Source organism: Patagioenas fasciata, chromosome 6 (assembly GCF_037038585.1).
Source record: "Patagioenas fasciata isolate bPatFas1 chromosome 6, bPatFas1.hap1, whole genome shotgun sequence".
NCBI classification, from domain to species: domain Eukaryota; kingdom Metazoa; phylum Chordata; class Aves; order Columbiformes; family Columbidae; genus Patagioenas; species Patagioenas fasciata.
This window is the reverse complement of record NC_092525.1, coordinates 25,812,930-25,824,524: the sequence shown is the minus strand read 5'-3', so window position 1 is coordinate 25,824,524 and position 11,595 is coordinate 25,812,930. Positions and strand designations below refer to the sequence as shown.

The 11,595-nt window shown below is 39.5% G+C and overlaps 1 protein-coding gene across 5 annotated transcripts in view; it reads right to left on the bottom strand.

Moving 5' to 3' along the window:
* Nucleotides 1-11,595, bottom strand: part of CRB1 (crumbs cell polarity complex component 1) — a 105,728-nt gene that overhangs the window by 8,155 nt on the left and 85,978 nt on the right. The window contains exon 12 of one of the 5 annotated variants that reach the window (XM_071810292.1): nt 5,564-7,249. The exons of the other annotated variants lie outside the window; for them this stretch is intronic. Within the exon in view, the coding sequence (XP_071666393.1) occupies nt 7,214-7,249 (36 nt within the window). The 3' untranslated portion in view covers nt 5,564-7,213. Of the gene's footprint in view, nt 1-5,563; nt 7,250-11,595 lie in introns of those variants that run through there. 5 annotated transcript variants of the gene reach the window in all.

Genomic DNA, 11,595 nt, shown 5'->3' with positions numbered 1-11,595 from the left:
CATTTGCTACAGTAATGAGGGACGATTGGCTTGAGTGGTCCTAATCCATGTCAGAATTACTTTGAAAGGTTTGGGGGTATATAGGGATAATACTGAGCAGCCAAAGAAAAGCCATTAACTTGATTAAAAAGCCCATAGATACAATGAGTTTATTTCATTGAGGATTTATAACCATCTTACAAATAAGAATCCCAGTAGTTCTAGAAGAAATCCAGTCAGTCATATACAAATCTGTTATTATATAATGAGATGCACTGATAACCCCAGACTGTGGGACTACTTTGTTTTCAACAGCAGTGAAGTGGCCATAAATCTATAGATTGACTTTGTTCTAATATAAATACCTTAAATGAGTGGCACATGAAGTTCCTTTTCCATGTTTCTTTTTTTTCGCCTTCACAAGCAAATACTTATTGCTCTCCCTCGCATTATCTGTAAAAGTAGCTGCTCTGCTGGAGCTAAACACCAGCCAGTGGGTCCCAAGAGGCATGTTGACCTAGTTTTTGGGCTGCTGAGCTGAACCAATAATCCAGTTTGGACTCATTAAACAGAGCAGATTCATGTCCAGCTGAGCTGAACACTGCACAGGCCACTGGAAATGGCAAACTTTTTTGAAATTCCATACACATGATCTATTTCCTTTAACTGCTTTATCTGCTTAATCTTTTATCCTGGTTTCCTTCTTCATGCTGTTGCCCACGTGGTCACTTTTCTGTGTTAGGTGTGCCTATACACAGTTATTATTCAGGTACTTTAATAATTAATCCTTTCTACTTTGATACCTGTGGCAACAAAGGAAGCAACACTCCATGTCTGTGGTGCGTCTTAGCTGATTTTCCACTGTTTATCACTAGTGAGGCCACCAATGCCATTTTCTTCTGCACATCTTACAAGTCTTCAGTTTATCTTGTGGGCTTCAAAAGAGCCTTTTCTGTGGCAGTCACAATGAACAGCCCTTTTTCTTGCCTCTGTGTGTTAAGGAAGTTGTTCTGGAATGGTGTGATATTTGCTGTACTTTAAACCTGGTGTCTAACAAGCTTCAGGAATATCTGGTAAGAAAACTATTTGAATTCTCTGAAACTCAGAAGCAGAAAGCGAGAGAAAAAAATGGACCTAAACAGGCTGCTGCAGGGTTTCCTTCTAGTTTTGCTTCCTTAATGAATAAGAACAGGGTTGATTTGTAGAAGAACCTGATTCAGACCTGGAGCCTTGAATACCTGATCTCTGTCACCTAAGGATGCAACTACTTGCAATCAGCCAGCCTGTTGCTGCAGTTCAGGCTGGCCTGCAGTTGCTACATGTTGGCTGTGATGCTGGTCACAGGTAGCTTTGCCTTCTATGTGCCAGGTAACACCCCAAGGTAAGCGTGACTGCTTTTCTCTCCACATCTTAGGTACTTCTCCCTCTGACACCATGTCCACTGGGAGGAGGCTATTCTGTCATCTCTCATCTGTCTCTCTAGTCCTCTGAAAATCTATATGTAATACATACACACAGTCTTGAATTTTCGTCATTGCCATTGCTGTTTCTGCCATCAGCCTCTGAGGTGTTTTCCTGATATCTGCAGGAAAAGACAATCCTGTTGCAGGAGGGCCTGAATGAAATCCCAAGTCCTCTATGCACCTCTATGGACATTGCTGAAGACAAAACTTAGGTGATGACTTCTGATGTGTGCAGAAGATCCACAGTACAATATATATATATATAGGCAGCTCACCCTGAAGAATAATGTTTGTAACTATTTATTTTTATTATTTCTCTATTTTCTGGTGGGTATTATTGTCTAAATATTTTCTTAAAATGCCTCTGAAGATATTATATTCTCTACCACCTCTGTCTACTATGCTTGTCTATGAAATATAGTTTAAATAATTCGTGTCAGTTGAAATGTGATAGCTCGAATGAATTCCTTCCTGGAAAATGCAAACTTTTGCTAGTCTGAAAATTCTTCTTGAAAAGTGCAAATGTAGACAGAATTAGTGTTAGCAGCTATAATGATAAACTGATCACCGGACTGACCAGTTATAGATCAGAAAAATGCAATATTTTTTATTAGAGAAGAATTACATCTCTGGTGTCCTGTGAGAAAATGAGGAAGTTTGAAATGATTTAATCTAGGATTTAGCTGGGCTTGCAAAGAAAGTGCCTCATGAAGAAATGCTGACAGCCTCCCTCCTGACACGTGAAGTCACACTGTTGTGAATCTACAGAAGTTAACAAGGAAGTTTGTTCTAATTATAGTGGAGCAAGAAATTAGAGGTGGAGCTCTCTGAAGTGTTGCGACTGGAATTGTAAAGCAGATTTCAGTTAAGCAAGGGTGTTATTCACATTAGTCTTGATCTTCCAGTCAGATCAGCATAGACAGACCTTCTCCTCCTCCTCCTCCTCCCCAGACCAGCCTGTAGGACCATTCCTGGAACACTTGGAAACTGTGCTGTGTTTAAATGAAAATAATTTACCCCCTCCTCAATGCTAGCACCTGCAGTAATGTCTGGCTCAGGTAGCCTCTTATTTACAAAATTAGTCTTTTGGATGTAGCTTTTCAGGCTCCGAAGCTCACTTTTAGGAATTCATCTCTAAAGAACAGGCTACATACAGTAATTATTTATTTAACTACTTGTAATATTGATGTCTGACATATTAACTGTTTAATGGAAGAGGCCCAGCCATTAAAATAGTGGTGTTTAGTAAGTCTGGGATGGTTTGTCTTAGGCAGAAGAAATACTATTTCTGGTTTTGGCCACAGTACTTTATGTGAGCTCAGCCACGGACCCAACAAAGCCATAAGTACATAAGTAGATCCTTAGAGTCTCCATCAGGTATTTTTCTGGATGAGAGTCTCACAGGACAGAGTATTAAACGCCTTTTCACTCGGCAGTGTTGGTTATACACAGAGAAGTGATTTGGCTGGCAGTTTGGAGGAAAGCTCTCATTAAGCTGTGGGCTCTGAGAAGACTCCTTGATAGCATTCCTGCAGTAACTGCCAGTGCTAATTTTGTAAGTGTGCTCCAGCTCTTTTTAAGATCATCTTGGTGATGCAGCACAGATTAAATGTGCAGCTCCCATGTGTTATTATGAGATGCCTTTTAAAATTCTATCAACAGCCTCTGGTGTAGGAACTCAACCATCTGCTGCAATCTGAAAGCATAAGAAGGAAAATCTATAGCTGGTGCAAATCCAGCCAAACCATGTTGAGGAGGAGTTTGTCCCATAGCTGTTAAATTGCAGGCTAGACAAATGTTGTAGTAAAGGTGTCTGTCTCTGGGGTGTAACACCCCTTTCCAGTTTGGGAAATGCTTTGGGGTAGGTTTTGTACATAGATAACAGTGTGATGTTTCAGGTGGTGTTTCTCCATAGGGTATAACTGCATTACAGCCTCAAGACAGCAGACTCTATACGAATAAATCTTTGTGGTGTATAAAAGCCTTATCAGGCAAGCATCTTGCAGGAAGGAATGGATGATATTAAAAATCAAAATACTATCACTGAAAACAATAACTTTCTGTCATTGCCCCATATTTAGCTTTGTTGAGTTTATTGCATCCCCATAGTCACCACAGTAGAAATGACTCCTGAAGAGGGATTTTGAAGAACACACAGTAGTGGACTTTTGAGGAACTCTGCTCCTGTTGCCTGTGAGAGTGAAGTGGGTGGGAGGGGCTCAGCAGGTTAAACCCAAAAGCAGGAGAAGAACAGGAAAAGATGCTACAGTGCTGATGATGAGGGCAGGACAGTTAGTTCCTGAGGAAAAGAGGCGAAGAGAACTTCAGTAGACAGAGTGAAATAATTAAAATGATGAGAAGGAAGAATGAATGTCAAAACACGAAGGATGAGGTTGTAACATTCAAGATGGGGCTGATGGGAATGACAGCGTTTGGATAAGAGAACAGGGCAAGAGACAATAACAGGCTATCAACAGCTATGATAAGGGTGAAACTAGCCCATTTCTAATGCAAACTTCTGATTTTTTGACTTTTGCACATATTCCTCTCTGAATCTAGATTCCAATCTTTTCTGTATTAGGGAAAATATGAGGAATTTTGCTGAGGTATTCAAAATCTGGAAGAACAAAGCCCTTTTGGATGTTGTTTCTCCTCACTAATTTGTTTCCATGGGCTTTGTTTTCACCAGGCATGATTTCTTTGTGCATTATCAATTTCAGTTTAATGAAGCTGCGCAATCTGAACTGTGTGCATAGATCTGGTTGCTCAAAACTCCACTTTCTAGCACACAACAGTTGAGGTTAGAAATCTCTTGTTTAATTAGTGATGCTAGTGGTAGATGTTCTTTTATTTCTGTAACCAGACCTTTCAGAACAGCACTAAGTACCCATCAAAGACTCACACCACAGACAGACACCCTCTGTGGGCTCTGGTCCCTGACTGTGATGATGTGAAGCAGGGTCATCTGTCTCCCCCAGACCCTACTTCTCTGTACGAATTAGTGCAACCTGGGCTGAGACTGTCTGTCTAGCCTCTTCCCACTTCCTGAGGAAATAAGAAACTGTTCTGTCCAATGGTGCATAATAGGTGGGTCAGTGGTGCACGGTACAGCAAAGACAGAGTTATGGTTCCTGTTTTATTTCCTAATTGCCAGATACTCTCCCTTCCCACTTCTCTGCTAATAAGCTAAGCCTACAGTATCAAAACTGTTCCATGAAATTCTTCTCCCTGTTTGGTGCTAAGCTCCTGCAAAACAGCCATGTGTTGCTACCTAGCATTAATGTTATGCTGTCAAGTAGTGATGAAGTAAGTAGCTGTTTGACTGTTTCACACTGTCAGACAACAAGGTATCAAGTCAACAGCTAGCCTTTGTTGGGTGCAGCACTTCGATTGCAGCCATCTCGTGCTTCCAACTGTAAATATTAATGGTATAAGATAGATCTTTATTGGCTACATAATACTGCCTTAGCACACTACATAACACTGTCGCGTTACTTAGCTAATTATATTCCTTGATAATAATTTTGAGTATGTTTTTATCCTACTGGCTTTTTTTCTGGTAGAAAGTTGGTTAGAGACATAGTTACGTTTTAGCTTCAGGAAAGACTTTGGAAGAGGTGCATATGTCAAAAGTGTAAATGAAAAAAACATAAACATCTAAGTCAATAATTACTCCTTGAAACCATTTTAAACTTGATTCAGATGTTTGATTTTGTCAGTGAGTGTATTGTTTCTTGTAGCTTTTTTCTTTTTAGTGTGTTTGTTGATAGGAACATATGAATCTGTCTCTAACTGTGACGTTTACCTCTGTCCTCAGGAATTCTTGGATCAAGTACTGCATACCTCATATATAGTAATTTTATTAATACTGCTGGCATTCAACAGGTTTGCATCTGAATGTGATCTGGATGAAGCCAACTCTAATAACTGCTTTTTGGGTATCTACTGAAGATGCAAGTGGTTTATGTAGTATCTTTCTATTTTATAGCCAGCACAATACTTGAGGAAAAGGTCTCTCAAAATATATTAGAGATTTCTCTTAACTTTCTACTCCATGCTTTTACCTTACTGCCACCTAAAGATAACTAACAGAAAATACATTGTACTTCAGATTAGAGATGTTAGGAAGTAATGGCAGCCTTGTCCCTGTCTTTCTGTTAAGATTTCCTACACTTCCAGAAGATTTTCTTGAAGATCATATTTCTTATCGATAGGAAAATAACTTGCTGGCTAAGCTTACTGAATTTATCTCTGGTGCTCCAAGGCAAGGCACATTGACTATGACTGCAACTCAATGCTGGTCCTAGCCAGGTGAGTAATTTAGATCTGGGGCCTCCTCAGTACAGGCTGGAAGTAGTATTTTCTACGGTATGTGGAATGAGGTTAAAATCCACCTTTATCTGCAGGTGTAAACTATTCCTGACAGAAGCCCCCTTTTGATTCCAGCTTTCTCAGATCACAGAACTGTTCTCTGCTGACAGGCAGCCTAAGTGGCTCTTCCTTCTCAGATCCATCCTTATTTCTTATACAGTAGCTTTCAGTTTGGAGATCCTCTTTAAAACAGGCCAATATCCTTTTGTCAGAGAGGGAAACTGAAGCATAAAACAGGGACATGATTAGCTTATGATCAGTTAGGCAACCTAAGGTGAAAATTGTAATCAAATTTAATCTCTTTGTGCTGCCTAAACACTGCCTGCACAAATGCCTGCAGTCAGTCCCAGTACCAACAGCCACACCAGGGCAGCCCTGTCCAGGCTCTAGCACTTCCATCGAGACTGCGAACCAGCCAGGTCTGGGAGATCGTTCATCCCCTGCCATAATCCCACTCTGAAGTCCCACGGACCTGAAGCTTTGCTTATTCGCTATCTTTACTTTTCATACCACAAATAAGCTATTGAATTCAATTAATAACTTAATCAATGATTTCCAAAATGTTTCTTTATGGCTCTGAGTAACTGTTCTGACTGATACATGCATGTTTCCTTAAAATATTCCCAGTTTCATACTTACTTCAAGATCTGTAATCAGGCAAGTTATATATGATTTTTACTGAAGTGTCATACATTAGCATTTTCTTCTGGGAAGATATTTGGCTTCTTCTTTCATCGGTGTTTTTGGGAAAGGATTAAAAAAAGTGATCACAAGCCAGGAATTCACCTCAAGAAAGTTTTGAGTGGAGAAGGATTTTGTTTTGGGGCTCTGGGTCCAGGCCAGTTACCCTCCCACCAGCCTGTGCATCAGGCCTGAGTGTTCTTCAGGGGAGGGGGGCAGCTGAGCACTGAAGGGAAATATTACTTTCATGTGAACTCCATCTAGAGAACTTCACTGTTTCAAAAGCAGCAGCAGGTTTATTTATGTTTTATAGATTTATACAATGTTTTATTTATTTTTTGAAGTGTCCTGGTTAAAATATCCCGGGGTAGATTTTTGGTCTCTGGTCTCTCTGTTCAGTTCCTAGTAAAGGACAAGATAAAAACACTTCTGTACCTTACAGATGTGCCCCAAGCATTCACTTAAAATAATCAAGTCACTCTTAACTAAGATAGAGTTTATTGTTCTGTACTATCTCCATCTGTATGATTTTTACAAATCCACTTTGCTTAGAATTTTCCTATTTGTGTAGTAATTTCATTTTCCTCAGCATCACTTTGTGCCTCCAGGGTCTCCTCCAAACGCACCTTTTTGGAGGCTTCAAGGAATGTTAGGCAATACTGACAGCACTGAGGTTTTCTTTGGAATTCATCTCTGCACTGGCTTCTCCAAAGAGATTCTCAGCAACCTCTGAGGTTCCCAGACAATATCACATACTGAAAAGATGCAGAAAAGTTTGTATGGGGTTAACAACTTCCCGATCTGCAGAAAGTGACAGAAGATATCAGTTTTTACTAGTGGGCTTACATCTACCATGAAGGACATATTACACTTTCATATGAATAGAAACCAAGTGTTTTCTTTTGGCCTGAATGAGTTTTGTGTTTGATTAAAGTAAACAATGAAATAAAGGACCAAAAAAGTCTTCCATGAGACACAGCACAGGGTCCCATGTGAACCTCATGTGCAATATGCTGCCTCAGTTCACAAAACGGTAGACTTTGGAATAAAAGAAATAACGGTTACACCACTATATAAATTTTGTGGGGGAGATGTTATACCTACACTGCCATTTCACGGAGGGATTTGCATCAGCCCCAATAAGAGGACCAAACAATTTCCTGGGCAAGAGGGGGAAGAGTCTTGTCCCTTGGGGGATATGAAGAGCGCAGCCGAAGCATTAACTGTGCTGCACCAGACAGCACCATCTGCTCCCGGGCTCTGACCTGGCTTCTGTGAGCTATGCCCTGAAGAGCTGCTGGCTTAGCAAGGTTAATTCCAGTAGCCAAGGTCCCAATCCACTACCCACTGGCATAAAAAGAAATATTTGTTTTTATTTCAGTAATGTATAAATTACACCACCAAGTATTTATGTGCTTGAGAATCTCCAAAATCCCTACCCTAGCATTTCATAGGGTCCACCAACAAACAAAGTTGTCTGCGATGGTGCAAAATCTGCTCCTGTTAAATAATTACAAAGGTTTGTAAAGCTGCTGATTCTCCTGTCCTTTCCACTGAATTACAGCAGTATCACTCTTACTTTTTGTATATTTCGCTGCTCTTTTTCTTCTTGAAAAATGAATAATCTTTTCTTCCAAATATTGTTTGAATAAACTTGAGGACTGTCATATTTGCTGCACAGTTATTTTGGTACAAAGCTCAGATATTTGTGTAACAAGCTCTGCCTCTCATTTAAGTGGCTCTGTGTATCAAAACAGATAACTGTTTCTGATCATTTGAAAAATAATTTTTATATCCTCAAGAACAGGAATTCTTTTTATTGCCTTTTAGTGGAAAAATATTCTGTAGACCTAGCAAAGTGCACAAAAAATTTCAGATGTTATTAGGAATGGAACTTTGTAACAAGAACTGAAAAATACTCTGCACAAGAATGTACTCTATAGGTGGAGTTCATAAAGAGATGTGAAGGCAGCTTTGTTTTATCTGGAAACAACATGATTTCATGGACCTCTGATAGTAATCTTAAGCATATGATTAGTTTCTGAGACATTAATGCTAGCCTACGAGATGCATTTGTTATGCTAAGCTAATATGTCCATAGTGTTCAGGAATTATAGCACTATCACTGTCTAAATAAAGTGGTGGTTGGAATCAAGGGCCATGGTTCCAATTCAGGCACCTGAATAAATGTGCGTAGATTTGTTGAAGTGCTTAATTGGTAGCACCTGGGAAATTTCCATATTTACCTTCTATCTGGAATCCTATATGTATATATATATATATATATATATATTTTTCTATAAAACATATCTAAGGTGCAGGTAACTCTTGATCTTTCTAATTGTAATGGTGGTGAATGAGTTTCCTGTGAAGCCATGTTGGTCCTGGTCTGTCAATAAATTCCATTTAAATCCTCATACCCGCATTTCAGTTCTCTTAATTTTAGTGAAGACAACAAACACTGAATCCCAAGAGACTGCTAGCACTACACACTCAGTATGTTACTTTTTCCATCATAAACCCCCTAACTTCTGTCCAGTTTCTTTTTCTTTTCATAAGCACTCAAGTGGAAGCCCAAATTATATTTTTCAGCTTGAAAGTGAGGCTGGAGATTTCTTTTGTTTAGAAAATTTTGATCAATTAATTTATTTGAAATTTATGCATTTAAAACAGATTTAGGGTCTAGTTTCAGGCAGTATCCGGTCAAGTTGCCTAGCAAATAAAAAGCATCTTACTATGCAAAACTGGAAGCCCATAGGTAACTAATGCTGCTGTTGGGATATCACTGCAGTTTTGTTGTTCTCTAGATAAATATCCATGCCTTTTGCTAGAAACAAAGTTTAAAAAATTTGCCACTGAACACTGCTTCATTTCTGTTTTCAGTGGAAAACAGTCAACAAAATACAAACAAAAACTTTTCAATACTTGCAGCAAAATAATTTTCTCATCAATTGTATTTTAGAAAGCAAAGTAAATGGAAACATGCAGAGTTTTGGTATTAGATCATAGCAATGGCTAGAAATACCAGAATTACTGGAATGTTCATTTGAGTTTGGATAGTCCTTAGAATGAGATCAGAAGTATGGCTTTTGTATCTCCAGCAATAACTGGAAGACAGAAGTATTCGTTCCTGCCCTTACTGAAAAAAAAAAAAAAAAGTAGAAGTAAAAGTAGAGTATTATTTTAAAATTTATCAGTTAATTGTTCTAAGGCAATGTTCAGAATACCTTCCCTCAGTACTAAGCTTGCTACATTATTGAAAGATAGAAAAAACAGATAAAAGAGAAAAGAACATTAAGTCTCATGAACCATGTGAGAGAAAAGATGTAAAATTTAGTATCTGAACAATGCAGGCATGGAATGGATGAACGTGTTACGAAGTGAGCAATGACTGAAGTAAATGCCCATGTGATGTGAAAGTGAGTCTACAGGGAAAACATCGGAAGGTGAGAAAAAGGAAAACAACGCCATTGTAACATAAAGGATGGTGTATAGACAAAATGTGTTAGTCTGAATACCGAATGTGTTATGTGAATACTGTACTTGAGCCGATTCCTATACTGCAGAGTGTTATGCTGTCATGTGTCATCTGGGCTCCCTTTTCTGCTTATATTTACCATGTACATTAAATATGCAACTCTTTTTCAGTGATGCATGCAGTAATGCTGGCCTTATGAGGAGCTTTCTTGTCTTTCCCAGCTAAGACACATCAGATAACCTTATTGTCTTTGCATTCTAATGTTTTTCTACCTTATGTTATGACACATATTAAAAGTGTTTCTTGCAATATCCTTTTATAAGTTTTAGTTAAATCCCGTGTTTTGAACACAGACTAACAGAAAATAGCAAAGGGTATTAAGGGACTGTTCTGCTCTGAAAAACAGCTGTAAAAATGGCATTGTGACATTTCCAATGACTTCCAGAGCAGAGCTGCTCATTTTACAAATCTAAAAATGTTTTTTCTTACCCCACGTTTGACCTGGCACAGGAATAAAGCAGGGTTCTCTCTGGCTCGTACCATCAATGGTAACAATCCTGCCATGATGGGTGATCTACAACCATGTAAATGACAGGAAAACAAATAAATTCCAGCTTTCCCCCCACTCAGTTACACTGACTCTGCTAGGCTAATAAAAATAGTAAAAACTTACTTCAGTCAATGAAATAATATTATTTCAGTAACCTATCATCAGACCATAATAAGTTTACCTGTGCTGTACAGTGCATTTCTACAAATAGTTGACATTATGAGGTTTTTCTCAGGGTCAGGTACTACAGAGAATAAATCAGAAGTACCAGGGAATAAATACCCTTTATGCTTACAGCAGCAGCCTTACAGAGCAGGGGTTATACAGACCAGACTACTTTCCTTCCCACAGTCTGCTCCCTGTCTGGACCATAGGAGCATCAGGAAAACTGGCAGGTGAGGGCGGGTTCCTGCTTATTGATAGTTCTCCCACCTCACAGCTTGCTTCCCACTTGAAAAGAAAGCCAGCAGGAACGTGTCGTGGGTTGGCCAGATTGCCATGGTTGCTGGAGACTGAGGGCATCAGTTGTGAACTGAGGTTCAGTCCTGTCATTTGGTCCTCAAGTATCACTGGCGTCAGTATGACTTTGGAGCATTTAAAGGAGTGGTTTTAAGCACCTCCAATTTTATGAGGTTATATTGCTGCAAGGCAAGGACCTCAAACACAGTGGAGTTAGCTACACAGGACAGGGAATTTCAGAAAAAATGGTTTAATTTTGAAGATATTTTACTGTACATATTGGTCTTTCTCAACAGGCCTCAGGAGCACTGGAGAAGTCAAAAGTCAGTAGATACAAATGCGCTCATTTACTAGAGACATCATTCTGATGCTCCCCAATGGTTTGATCTGATCTTGCTGCCTGGAGTTACATGTTATGCAGTCACACCAGACAAGGGGAAACTGATGCTGACCCCCGTGTATGGTGAGACCCTCTGTTCAGTCTCTGCAGGTTATGACAGCTGGGACAAGCTTTTTGGTGACCTGGGGCACTCACAGCTCAGCGGGTGCTGCGGAGTAGCAGTAGGTGAGTGGCTTGTCTGAAAATCAGGATGGTAGCACTTCTCAGTTTCAGG